The sequence below is a fragment of the Sinocyclocheilus anshuiensis genome, unplaced genomic scaffold (genome assembly GCF_001515605.1).
Source record: "Sinocyclocheilus anshuiensis isolate Anshui unplaced genomic scaffold, SAMN03320099.WGS_v1.1 scaffold1373, whole genome shotgun sequence".
In the NCBI taxonomy this organism is placed as follows: domain Eukaryota; kingdom Metazoa; phylum Chordata; class Actinopteri; order Cypriniformes; family Cyprinidae; genus Sinocyclocheilus; species Sinocyclocheilus anshuiensis.
In genome coordinates this window covers 75,630-89,476 of record NW_015548285.1, presented here as the reverse complement: position 1 = coordinate 89,476, position 13,847 = coordinate 75,630, and the positions used below count along the sequence as shown (strand labels likewise).

The 13,847-nt window shown below is 37.0% G+C and overlaps 2 protein-coding genes across 4 annotated transcripts in view; both read left to right on the top strand.

Moving 5' to 3' along the window:
* The window catches only part of LOC107655858 (coiled-coil domain-containing protein 94-like), a 6,373-nt gene extending 5,168 nt beyond the window's left edge, over positions 1–1,205 (top strand). For 2 of the 3 annotated variants that reach the window (XM_016443451.1, XM_016443450.1), the window contains one exon: positions 611–1,205. In XM_016443451.1, coding sequence (XP_016298937.1) covers positions 611–744 — 134 coding nt within the window. In that variant the 3' untranslated portion in view covers positions 745–1,205. The remainder of the gene's footprint in view (positions 1–610) is intronic. The other variant, XM_016443452.1, reaches the window with a different exon arrangement.
* Positions 1,206–2,463: 1,258 nt separating this feature from the next.
* LOC107655841 (SH2 domain-containing adapter protein D-like) lies at positions 2,464–11,561 on the top strand. The gene is made up of 7 exons (XM_016443430.1): positions 2,464–2,752; positions 4,076–4,140; positions 4,331–4,667; positions 6,039–6,192; positions 7,572–7,769; positions 9,346–9,514; positions 11,372–11,561. Exons 3-7 carry the CDS (start codon positions 4,335–4,337, stop codon positions 11,559–11,561), a joined length of 1,044 nt encoding a protein of 347 aa, XP_016298916.1. The 5' UTR covers positions 2,464–2,752; positions 4,076–4,140; positions 4,331–4,334.
* Positions 11,562–13,847: the final 2,286 nt, after the last annotated feature.

The following is a 13,847-nucleotide window of genomic DNA, read 5'->3' as shown; positions in this document are numbered from 1 at the left end:
GGGATTTGTGATATCACAAATACCGACGAATGGGACGAGACCTGGTTGAGCTGCACTAGAGAAGGCAACGAGTGTTATCACTATGTCGGAGACGCGCTAGTTTTCACAAGGCAGACGAACTTAGAGTTGGTTACATCATCCGGGTTTAAATTGCGCTCAAACTGATTTGATTTTGACGCAATATTTACACTGAAGCTCGTACGTGGCTATGGTAAGGGGTGTGACATTTCCCGACCAGGCGCAGAGTGCTGCCAATCACAACCCAGCTAACCAATCACAGCACATTTCGTATTTCAGAAGGCGAGCCTTCATTTGATACAGGAACTATTCGAGCCGTTCATGCCAGACTGGGGAGAGAGGTGTTGTAATAATGTAAAATTTGAAAAATAATGTGTTTTTCGAATAACTAGTTTGAGAGCCTGTTCTAGTACACCCCCAAAACAAAATCAAGACTTTGTAAAAGAGCATAATAGGACCCCTTTAAGGGATTTGGTACCTATGATAAAACCCACTGCCGTTTCCACCATAAACCCTAATGTTGTATTTATGTATCAGACATAGTTTAGGGTTTTGCCATCTCTGTTAACCTGTGCTTTCTCTGTCTTTCCAGATCATTCAGGTGCAGGTGCTGCCAAACCTGAGTCCTCCAAAGCTTCCAATGGACAGCCAGTCGCATCTCAGTACGGTTCTTCTCTCAGCCTCTTGGGGGCATATACAGACAGCGATGACAGCAACTCTGATTAGGATGGAGAGAATGCGGTGGCATTTTGGCTGACTGAAACAAATGTTTGTTTTCAGACCAGCAAAACTTGACCACCATTCTTTTCACAGACCGCTTTAAGTTTCCTTAACCTGGACTCTTTCAAAGTGCAGTTCAAGAGATTTTTATTTTTTGGTGATTAACTTTTTAGCTGGAGGAGCATTGTTTATGAGAAGCTGTTTCCATTGCCTGGATTTCAATCGGTCTGTTAGATCTGCATCATCCCGCTGTCTCTAATGTACTCTATAATGTGCTTCTAATGTATTATGCACTCTATAATGTAGTATTTGTTTCTCCATGTTAGCTCATGGAAATGCATTTGAGGGTTTCAGTGGAGATAACTAAGTGAATCTGAATCTAATTTCCACTGATCATCTCTAATCCCATATCAGCTCATTTCATCTTCCCAAACATCAAACAAATAAAACGTTCCTCGTGTTTTGTTTCTGAGCACAGACTTTGTTTTCTAGCAAATCTTTTGAAATATATTTCAGATATATTATTAATCTCATCAAGTATTTTCTGTATTGTAAGCCTCACAAAAGGCATTTTTGAACCATTGAGTTAAGGCTGAACTAAGTGAATCTGAATCTAATTTCCACTGATCATCTCTAATCCCATATCAGCTCATTTCATCTTCCCAAACATCAAACAAATAAAACGTTCCTCGTGTTTTGTTTCTGAGCACAGACTTTGTTTTCTAGCAAATCTTTTGAAATATATTTCAGATATATTATTAATCATCAAGTATTTTCTGTATTGTAAGCTTCACAAAAGGCATTTTTGAACCATTGAGTTAAGGCTGTTTTTCAAAATTCAGTGTAGGCACAATGCAGCATAAAAGATAGACTAAATTATGTTGGCTCACACCCACTTCAGCCCCTAGTATCAAAGTATATGCGTTGTATTGATGCATTGTATCAATATAATGCATCACATTGTATGCTGTCTTTGAGCAGCATTAAACTATGGAAAACCATTTCTGCTATGGAAAAAATTAATAAGAAAGGAATTTGCAACTTTTTATGTGAGCTTATGTCTTGCATTTCTGACTTCCTCACAATTCTGACCTTGAGGAAAAGGTCAGAACTGCGAGATTAAACTCAGGATAAATATAATGATTAATTGCGACTTCTCAAATTTTACTTTTTTTTTTTGTACAGTTCTGAGTTTAGATCTTGCAATTCTGATAAAGAAGTCAGAATAGTGAGGATAAAAAGTCGCAATTACCTTTATTATTTTTTAATCTGTGCAAGAAACAGGCTTTCATATTAAACGTTTTGTATAGATACACCTAAGTGCCACTTCAGAAGTGCTTCTGTGCCACCCCTGCGATGTAAATTTGGCAAAAGTTACTCAATTTGACATTCCGCTAATGGCATTAGTGGCTTGTTTTGGTGTTAGAGGTAACACTTGGTAATGTGATGTTAATGCAATCCAATGTGTGGACTAGCCATTATTCACCATCTCCCATATTGATCCACCAAAGTGTCGGTGACCTTCTAACCGTACAATTTGACCTCTGTATGCTGATGGAGAAGGTGTTAATGAGAGCTGGTGTGACAGATGGGGCATGCATTGAATTGGATCGCTTTTTTTTGTGTGTGTGTGTGTGTGTGTGTGTGTGGTTAACCAGAAGCCCCTACTTATATGCATTTTACTGTACTTAATCTCTTTATTCCATTTAAAACCCTAAACTTTCTTAATAAGTGTGCTTTGTAGACATGCATCATTTTGCACAGTGCAAGCCAAAGCACGAGCCAGCATGCGAAATGAAATGCCTCGGCAAGAACAAAGACAATGCAACTCTCCAGTGGGCTTCAACAACATGTCGAGTTTATGTGTTGTTCACCAGCTGAGCTGAGCTGCAACAACCAACGCAATCCGATGCAACTCATCCATCCATCTGCACGTGCGCACGCTCGTCGTCGCTTCTGAGAGTCCCCTCACAGCTGCTTTATATACTCCCTTCCCTCCGTCCATCATTGAGAGGTGAGTATTTTGCAAATGTTTTGGGGGTTTGTGGCCTTCTGAACTGTTTGTATGAGTTATAACTGTCGTGTTAGATGAACAATTTGCACACGCTCGTCTGCGAGTATCCATTGGGATCGCGTTGCATAGTTAGCCAGCAAGCAAACCGGCTAACAAAAGTTTGCAGCTCGAATTTATTGGTTTTTACTTTTGTGCTCCAAATTAGTTCAGCATTCGACTTCTGTGTACAATTTATTATAGTAATCATGTATATAATCTCATTTATCGACAAATAAAGTGACTATAATATGAGGTAGCGGAGTTTAAAGATGTTAGCCGGGTTGCTAACATTAGTTTTAATCTATAATGACAGCTTTTGTCTATTTCATTCTAAGAAACATGAAAATCTCTGTTATGTGCTGAATTAAAGGGGAAACAATAAGAAAGTGGGTGTGTGCAGTTGGTGCATGTTCTTGTTTTGACAGGATTCTTTGCCAAGATTGAGCAGTGCGAGTTTGTGTGTAAAACTTTATTTTTGAATAATGTTGATTTATTTGTTTTCATTTATATAAAATCATCGCCAACACGTTTAATTGATCACCCACGTACAAATGCGTTAGTGACGATATCTGTTTGTTTAAAGGAACCGCTCGCCAAAAAAATTTAAATTATGTAACGATTCACTCACGCCGATTTTGTTCCAAATCCTATTGTTTTCCATCTTCCTTGAAACACAAAAGCAGTTGTTAGGCAAAATGTGAGGGGGACTGACAACCTCAGTCACTATTTGCCTTCACTGCATCATTTTTCGTCCAATGAAAGTGAACGGGATTGTGATTCTGTGGTTTAAAAAGGAAAATGAGCATCATGAAAGTTGCTTATATAACTACTTTGGTTTATTCTAAGTCATATGAGACATTTCTGTGAGGAAAAATACCTAAATTAAGTTATTATTGTCTAAATTCTCAATGGACAGACATAGTCACCATTCACTTTCATTGTGTGAAAAAGAGCTGCCTAGTCATTCTGCTAACTAATTACTTTTGTGTCCCAGGGAAGAATAAAAGTCATTCAGGTTTGGAACAACATGAGGTTGAGTAAATTATGACAGTGTTTTGAGTTATTACTGTAATATGTCTTTTCCAGTTTGGCTGGTCTAGGGGTGGAGGCTACCTCACGTCTGCCTTTCTGCCTTTACGTTTCTTGCTTTTTTAATGTTGAGTTATTACTGTAATATGTCTTTTCCAGTTTGGCTGGTCTAGCGGTGGAGGCTACCTCACGTCTGCCTTTCTGCCTTTACGTTTCTTGCTTTTTTAATGTCATGGCCGTGCTTTTGCTTTCCAGATCAATTTATTGCAAGCAAATAGGCGCTCGATGTTCTGAAGCATCGATGCATTGGGGAAACTGAGGTGAGCTATTGCACAATATCATATTTGTCATTTATTGACACACTGTGAGTAATAAGTAACTTATTGGTTAGGTGTTTCAGGATTTATGGATGGTGTTCCATGGAAGAACTAGGATAAAGTCCATTTTAGAAGCATAACAGCTCCTTTAACTTCTTTTTGGATCTGTTTTTAATTTTTGTCTTGGTCGTAGACCCATGGCAAAGTGGTTTCGAGATCACTTAAGTTTTGGCAGCAGGAAACGACCGCCGCAGCCCCCAAAACCGGACTACAGCGAAAGCGAGATCCTACGGGCCTACAGGGCTCAGAAAGACCTGGACTTTGAGGACCCTTACGAACCCTCCGAGAACCGGGTGCTTAACGGCTCCGGGTCAGTGGAAACGTTCTCCGCATTTGGCACGGTGCTGTCCAACGGCGTGGAGGTGAAGATCGTGTCTCCCAAACACAGACTGATAAAAGTGGAATCTCAGGAATTCGGGCGTAGCAAAATACCACTGAACATTGTGACCTTTGAGGAACCGCAGGCCCCTGTAAGTTCTTGTTTTCTTAACATATAGAGAGCTTAAATGGGTCTTACTGGACTGTTATCAGTAAGAATTACGTGCTTTAAAAGGTTTTGTGTGTTGATGTATGGAAAAATGATTGGGATTGAGCAAGAACCAATCCCAGAAAGTGTAAAAGCATAATTTTGTAGTGTATTCATCTTGGTAAATAATTGTGATTTCAAGCATTTTTCCTCTTCTAATGTGTACTTGAATGACAAATGTTTGTTTAAATGAAATTATTTTACCAGCACATTAATTATGTGGTTGTTTATCTTGGCGCAAAGACCCTCCAGTCAATTTCTCCGGTCAAAATCATGAATAGGTCAATATATCATAAATTAGGTGGTTATGAGAATCGCAGGGGTTGTTTTACTAGGATTACAGTGATGTGTGATTGTTTTAGAGTAGATTTGTTTGGTGCACGTGTCATGGATGAGTTTTGCAGATGTCATAACAAACCAACCATTTCACTTGTGTTTCCTGAACTCGGCCGGTAATGATTGTCTTTTGTCATCAGAGGTGAAGGGTGGGAGCATTGGGAATCAATTTTATTCATTGAATCCCAATGCCTGCAGGTTTTATAAACTCACACACCAGCCCTCTCTCTCTCTCGCTTGTTTCGGTTTATAAAGGGATTGTGTGTCCAAAAATGAAAATGTTATGTCACTCAAAATTTTGTTTCATATATCTCCTTTTTTTCAGTGAAACAAAAAAAGAGCAAAATGTTCTTTTCTGTGCAATGTAAGCATAATGCAGTCAGTGGCTGACAATTTTCAGACTGGACAAAAAAGAATTATAAGAATAATTTTAGTATTATTTATGTACTATTAGGCCTATAGTATATACTTTTATGTGTCTGCTTTCAAAAGAGACCAGGATTACGTTTTGTAGACCAAAGGGTTTGAGAGCTGCGGCCTTTAAATTTTGAGTCTGTAATTTTTTGGCTTGTGGTTGTTAAGGGGGGGTGTGTGTGTGTGTATATATGTGTGTGTGTAACATCTATTTAATTGATTTTTATTTTTGTATTTTCCATTTTCATTTTAAAGTTTAATTTTAAGGTTCTAGTAATTTTGGTGTGTTTTTGTCATTTAGTAATAATAGTTACTGTTTTTTTTGTTTGTTTGTTCATCAAGTTAAACTAAATGAAAATGAGAAGTACTAAAAATGTTTATTATGGTTTTAGTTTAAGTTTTGCTATAATAACCCTAATGGATGAAAATGCCGGATTGAAAATGCTTCATGTGTTTTTGCACAAAAGCTGCCAGAATTGCATACTGTGTAAAACTCTGCAGCTGTCTTTGTTTCTGATTCATATGATCATCATGATCACTCATCATCCTTGTTCTTTCTCCCCAGGTGGTTCCCTCGGCTCCTGCGGTCGGGGAGACTGATTACTCGGACCCGTTTGACGCCAGGCCGGACCCGCGGCCCAGACCCGGCTGGGAGCAGAACGCTGTAGAAGCCTGCAGCAGTTACATGGAGCCGTTTGAGGCCCAGCGATTCATAAGCGGTACAGCAGTTCCCTACTGGATCTCTTATAATACCAAAGAGAGCATTTATTCAGCCATTGTTATTCCAGTTGGTTTAATTTGTGGTCTGGACTGTGGTTTGTGGTACTTTTTAGGGATGCACCGAAATGAAAATTCTTGGCCGAAGCCGAAACCGAACAAAATGAAACACTGGGCCGAAGGCCGAATACCGAACACGGTTTTTCATGTTTTTTCCCCATGTATTTTGACAATTTTTTTCACCATTGCATAAATTAAATAGCCAAAATGTGCTTTTTACGGTTTTGTCTTGTTTTTCAAAGAAAAAATCAATTACAAAACAACAATTAAAAAATATTTAACACTAAACATTTTTTTACATTCTAGCAGACATTATACCAACAAAGCACAATTTAACTTAAAATTAATAAGTTAGTAAAATAATAATTTTTGGCGGTCAGACCCCCTTCTTGAATCAGGCATGTATTTTTTACTGTAAAATTAAAAGCAGCCTTGCTGAGCAGAAGAGACTTCTTTTAAAGCATTACAAAATATTACAGATCCCAGTTTGAACACTATATGTGTGTATGTTATAATAACAGAACAACAGTAAAATTACAATACTAACATTTATGAATGTTAATGAATTTTTATTTTGGAGGAAACGCGCAGGAAGACCTCAATGCCTCTTTTTGTTGACGGCAGCAGATTTATAAATGAGTCTCATTTTGAATATGTCACACGTATCGCATTGTCACATGCCTTGTAAAAATTCATAAAAATGTGACTGAGCAACTGACGAGTAATACTGTTTCAGCGCAGATTTTCCTCGCGCTTTGGACTTTGAACCCTGGTTAACAAGCAGAGAGCGCTGTCAGAATACATGCAATTCGTGCAAAAACATAACATTCTGCAGTTTATTTAGTAATTGTTTAAGGCCATTTTGCGATTTCAATCATCATACAGTATCCAACAACAATCACCCCTTCCTCTTCTCATCGAAGACATGCGATGCAGTACTAAACAGTCTCTCGCTGTCGGTGCTTGTAATGATTTTTGCGTCTTTCTCCGACAGTTTAAAGCTTCCACACTGCTAACATGTTTGTTGCATTATAAAGAGTGCGCGCCTCTCTCTTTACGTTGGTTGCTATTTGATAGCGTCACGTCATTGTTCGGTACAATTTATTCTGTCTTTTCGCTTATTCGGCCAAACACCGAAATAGCTTTTTTTTTGCTATTTTCAGCTGAGTAATTTCGGTTGCCGAACATTCGGTGCATCCCTAGTACTTTTGTATATGTTTTTGAAGCTTGACAACTTCAGTCCTCATTCGATTTCCTAATACTCGTACGTAATGTAATATTGTGTCGTCTGGTTCAGTTGAATGTGTTTGTCATATGTCAGAGCTCCAGCACAGCTCAGATCGGGGCAGAAACAGCCCGCAGCTCTACGACAGCCCATACAAGGAGAGAGTTTGGCCCCGGGCGGCCACCGAGGAGGACGAGAGAGAGAGCCGTCTGCCCCAGGATGACGAGAGGCCCGCGGATGAGTACGACCAGCCCTGGGAGTGGAAGAAAGAGAACATCTCCAAAGCCTTCGCCGGTAAGACGTGCTGCTGGGTAGAGATGGGCTCCATCCACACCAGTACGTTTGCATCCTCTTTTGAGAATGTAGTTTTCCACACTATAAGCAGGGTCTGAAATGAACAGTCAGCAAATGTGAGTAAATCAAACAGTGGTATTTGACAGTCAGCCGGTGTTTGGGAGCAGCTTCCTTTGGTTGGCAGGTGTGGCAGAAAGTTAGTTTTGAACCCTGACTACCGTGTGATGCATCAACAGATTAATTCATAAGCACGGTATTATCATTCGCAGCTCTAAACTCTGGATTTGTTTGCATTCAATAAAATGATCTGTGGGTGCAGTGTGTCTTTTATCCTGCAATTGAGAAAGGAAGAGGGATGTGTGGGGCGTCTTGATAGATGGAGACAGGAGGAGAGGAGAGAAGTAGAGCAGTCATGCAGAAAGATCAGAGCCGCTGTGTAACTTCTGCTCTGCATCACGTCCACACACACACACACACACACACACTCAGATCATCTCTCCCTATGTGACTGAAATGTCACACTCTTCATCACATGGTCATTTCATCACTTCTGATCAGATTGCCGGTTGCTCATGGATTGTTCACGCTCTATCAGATGCATATTCCTCACAAACATGGCAAGAGCTTCTCAAATCAAAGCAGGAATCCTCCTCTACCAAGATGCTGGGAGAGAGTAACTAGTGTTGTTGGCTAAAGCAAGAAACACTACTTCTATTGCTTATACTGATGGATAGTGATTTGAACAAACCCTTAAATCGTAAATATAGAATGTTAATGCTTTTTTTTAAATATTCCACAAAAATGGTTGTTGTTCTTAATTGTTCTTAACTATTTTCTATGTTTCAAAATATAATATGAAGATATACTGCATAATTTAATGCTGTACATGTATAATTTTATGGGGGGAAAACATAAATTAAAGCAATTAAAACACATTTAAGTATTAATACAAATATATAATTTAATTTAAAAGAATGCAAAAATGTATAATATTTTAAATATGAATAAAATATATATAAAAAGTAAAATAGATCAAATTAATTGTAATGTATTTATATATTGCAAAGTGGGTATTTTTAAGTCACTCTTTTTGGTTGCATTTTTTAAGTTTCTAATTGTTTTGTAGTAGCCGTTGCAGCAATGTTTTTTTATTTTTTTATTTGTGTAGTTTGAGTAAGTCATATTTTAAATAGAGTAATTGAATAATAAATTATTATCTTTAATAGTAGTAGTTAATACTTATTTATTACATTTGTTTATTTGATAGTATTATTGCAGTAGTAATGTATTTTATGGGGGAAAGCATAAATGAAAACAATTAAAACATTTAAAAATTAATACAAAAAATAGTAATGTTATTTATACAAATGTAAAAATCTAGAATATTTTGTATATAAATAAAAAAATATAAAATTAAAATATATAAAATTATTTGTAAACCTTACTAACTATTAATAAGCTTCAATTTAAGAGTTTATCGATGCAAAAGTCATAGTTAATAGTTAGTTAACAGTGAGAACTAGTCCCCAAACTAAAGAGTGACCCCTTTTTTAATGTTTTGTAATAACTTTTGAAGCCAGAGACTGGGATCAATGCACGCTGCCCCATGAAGAGGCATCGAGGAAGGCAGGAGCGTCCAAAATCAGCCCTTCGTCCAGCAGAGCCACCAGCCTGCACAAACCCAGCAACACGCAGGGCATCCTGGGAGAGAGAGTGGATCCCACGTTGCCCCTGGAGAAACAGGTGTATGTATTAACACATGAACCGCCTGAGCTGTGCTGCTTACAGGAAACTGTATGAAATACTTAAGTATTTTAAAGTATTTAAAGGGATACACATCACCGTAGCACCATTTTGGAGAATATCCGCTGAACGCAAGCAAAATGGTGCTACGGTGATGCGTATTCAGTATTCTCGTCGCTTCATAACGTTACGGTTGAACCACTGATGGCAGATGGACTATTCTGACGATGTCTTTCATACTTTTCTGGACCTTGACAGTGTTATTTACTTGGCAGTCAATGTGACAGTCACAAGCCTCCCGGTTTTCATCCAAAATACCTTAAATTGTGTTCCGAAGACGAACAAAGCTTTTACAGGTTTGGAACGACATGGGGGTAAGTGATTAATGACAATTTTCATTTTGGGGTGGAGTAACCCTTCAAATACTTGAAAATGAAATATGTGAAAAGTTGTAATATTTAATCACAAATAACATGAAAATGTGGTCAGATGAGAACACACATGATGTGGTGTGGTGAAACATTTCCCTCAGGAAAGTTCTGTGGTGTGCATAAGTAGCTAGTTGAATTCAAGAGAAGAGCATTCTGCTAAAATTTCAAGTGCCATCACTATTTATTACACCACCCTGCGTCATATTTGCTGAGTGAAACCCAATACACGTCGATTCCAAAAATAGTGTCTGTTTTGCTCTATAGCACATCACACTTTGTCACAAAATGCATTTCGTTGCATTTTTGCTTTCAGCAACCATTTGTAAGGTGGAGAAGTCTTGTTTTATCCCTTTTATCAGCAGAACAACTGCCACAAAGATACGATTCCTGTCTTCCTTTAAGCCAGATGACTACTATTTTTCATTTCTCAGATGATTTTTTGCATGTATGAATGATTCTGAAGACATTATTTATGCCTAATCCTGACTTCAAGGATAAAATTATGAAGAATTATGGCCGGTTACTGAAGAAAATGCAAACGTGAACCAGATGTTTTCTGCGACATCTGTGGGAGTTTAGTACATCCAAACAGCCACATAAAATGACCGTTTTTGTGGGGGGAAAGCTTATTTATAAACCTGTTTATGTACATTTTTTTGACATTAAATGTATGAATGAACATGTTTCCAATCCGTTGCAGATTGTAAGTTAAATGATACATTTTGAATACTTCTTTTTGTCATTAAAACCAAAAGGTTTGACATTTAACTCCTTTTGTTAGTTTAAGAAGTGCATTGCTTATATGTGACCCTGGACCACAAAACCAGTCATAAGGGTCAATTTTACAAAATTGAGATATATACATCACCTGAAAGCTGAATAAATAAGCTTTCCAATGATGTATGGTTTGTTAGGATAGGATGATCTGAGGGTGCAAAAAAATCTAAAACTGAGAAAATCGCCTTTAAAGTTGTGCAAAAGTCCTTAGCAATACATATTGCTAATCAAAAATTAAGTTTTAATATATTTACAGTAGGAAATTTACAAAATGTCTTCATGGAACATGATCTTTACTTAATATCCTAATGATTTTTGGCATAAAAGAAAAATCAATAATTTTGACCCATACAATGTATTTTTGGCTATTGCTACAAATATACCCCAGCGACTTAAGACTGCTTTTGTGCTCCAGGGTCACACATATCTATAATTTGAACATTTGTTTGCTGATTTTGTGAAAAAAAAACTATTTGATTTTCTTTCAAGATGCAGGGCTGTGTATTAATATTGTCAATGAATTGTACGCAATCTCTCCATTTTCATGTAACAGAAGTATTGAGTCTCGTGACACTTCACAGGTGTTGATATCAGCTACTGAAACACTGGTGTTGTGAAACCCTAATAGTGGCCCATTTGTGTGTGTTTCAGATGGTACCATGGTGCATTGACTCGCTCAGAAGCTGAATCTCTGCTCACGCTGTGTAAGGAGTGCAGTTACCTGGTGAGGAAAAGCCAGACGAGCCGAAACGACTATTCGCTGTCTCTCAGGTACAGTCTTACACACAAACTCACTGTCTCAGGTGTACTCTACAACCCAAAAAATCATTCAGGAGCATGATTTACAGTGTTTAATGTTCAGTCATTATCAGTCATTCCTTAACAAGTAGACTGTTTTGTTGTTTTGATTTTCATATAAATTTCTGCTGCAATTCAGAGTCACGTTGTTGTGGATTTTCTCAGAGCTTTTTGGTTTGGTTCAGTCCCTGAGTACAAAATGACATCTTTGTAGAAACAAGGCCGCTGATGACCTGGGTGTTCTATTAGTGTGCTGTAAATGTCCATTAAAGCGCCAGCTACTGTTTTGTGCTGTGTACTGTGAATGCTCTCAGATGTATAATAATTGAAGTACTTGTCCCACATTCACATTTGTTTCGTGAAACAGTCAGAGTCATTTGATTCTATAAATAGAACAAATTGTTCTTGCTAAACTAGGTTTCTCTTTCTGCATCTTTATGGGAAATGTAAAGACCTTAAAATAACCGTTAAGGTTTAATGTTTCTCTGGACACAAAATTACCACCAATATTTACATGATTATGTACCACCGTAACTAGTCTAAATTTTAATGTACTACTACAGCTATTCTAAATGAAACCTTTGATATTTACATTTTCTTACAATTTTGAAACCAAACTATCATAAAGACTTGAGGGTTGTTTTGATTGAACTTTGGCCAGTAAGAAACCAATTAGCAACCAGTCTGAACACCCTAGCAACCATATAGCAACGCCCTGGCAGCCATCTGGTTTTACTTTGCAGCCTCTTTCTATTTCTCTTTATCTAGATCTGCTCTCATGTATTGAATTTTTTCTTTCCCCCTCATGCTACCTACATATTGTACTGCTGGAGGGCAGTTACGTCTAGTTATTCTAGTTCTGTGTAATATATTCAGGTTTAAGATGTTTTGTGTGGGTCTGAATGCGTTTAGCATGTTATTAATAATGTAGTGCCCAGCAAAATGCAGTATGGCTGCTTTTCAGTTTTATGGGGGTGACCAGTATGACCAAAATCTTACATCATCGTGGTATTTTAATCTTATCTTTTAGTAATTTTTTAGATTGTATGAATCACAGTATTGTTATTTATTTATTTTGGCTGGAAATTCAACAAAAATGGTTTATATATTATTTATTGTCATAATTCCTATTGTGAAATGATCCAGTAAATTAAATACTTTACAAATTAAATGTGCTTCATCATTTAATTATTTTTCCTTTTTATTCCTTTTTTTATTGTGGCGAGTTGCAACATCATTTAGAAACCATAAACTCTTTATAACAATTTTATCCTCGACGTCTTTGTGACCGGACAATTTCTGTATTTACACATATCTTAACCTTTCCTTACTGCTTCCACTTCAGTGCTAGTGCTTTAGTACGGTTTATATAAGGTTATAATATTTATTCATATTTTGAATTGGTTTTTATTTATATTTTTTTAGGTTTCATTTTGGCTTTAGTCATTTTATGTGCTTTTATTAGTATTAGTTTTTAATTCTATTTAGCTTTTTTATATCATTATTTATCTTTAGTAATTTTAGCAACTTTAGTAGCTTCAGCCTAAACCTGTAAAGGTTTACCTGAATGTCTTTTTATTTTTAAATGGAACAGTTTATTGAAACTAGGCAACACACAAACACAAAAAAAAAAAAAACACATTTGATACATCCGGCTTTTATGGCTCATATGATATAGTGAGAATATGGAGCTCGAACTCCAATATGGAGCTCAATTAATTTTTTTATTTTCACAAATATGAAATTCGGTGCAGTTGCTGATATTTACTGTATATGGCCAGAATGTTCTAATAGCATGTAATGAAAATCAATGAGATCTTCATAACAGTATAGCAGAAAACTTACATGAAATACTATATACAATGGCATGCGAAAGTTTGGGAACCATCTGTGAAAATGTTAATCATTTTAACAAAATAAGAGAGATCATAAAAAATGCATGTTATTTTTTTGTTTAGTACTATCCTGAGTAAGATACTTTAAATAAAATGTTTACATATAGTCCACAAGACAAAAAAATAGCTGAAATGATTAAAATAACCCCGTTCAAAAGTTTGGGAACCATGGTTGTTCATGAGTCCCTTGTTTGTTCTGAACAGTTAAACTGAGCACTGCTCTTCAGAAAAATCCTCCAGGTCCTGCAGATTCTTCCGTTTTCCAGCATATTTGAACCCTTTCCAGCAGTGACTGTATGATTTTGAGATCCATATTTTCACACTGCAGACAATTGAGGGACTCAAACACAACTATTCAAAAAGGTTCAAACATTCACTGATGCTCAAGAAGGAAACACGATGCATTAAGAGCAAAAGTTTGAAAACTTTTGAAC

Excerpts from the sequence above, each read along its gene's own strand:
- LOC107655841 (XM_016443430.1), top strand. The coding sequence starts at position 4,335 with ATGGCAAAGTGGTTTCGAGATCACTTAAGTTTTGGCAGCAGGAAACGA. Across the intron at positions 4,668-6,038 it reads TTGAGGAACCGCAGGCCCCT|GTGGTTCCCTCGGCTCCTGC; the intron begins GTAAGTTCTTGT and ends CTTTCTCCCCAG. Across the intron at positions 7,770-9,345 it reads CATCTCCAAAGCCTTCGCCG|CCAGAGACTGGGATCAATGC; the intron begins GTAAGACGTGCT and ends TAACTTTTGAAG.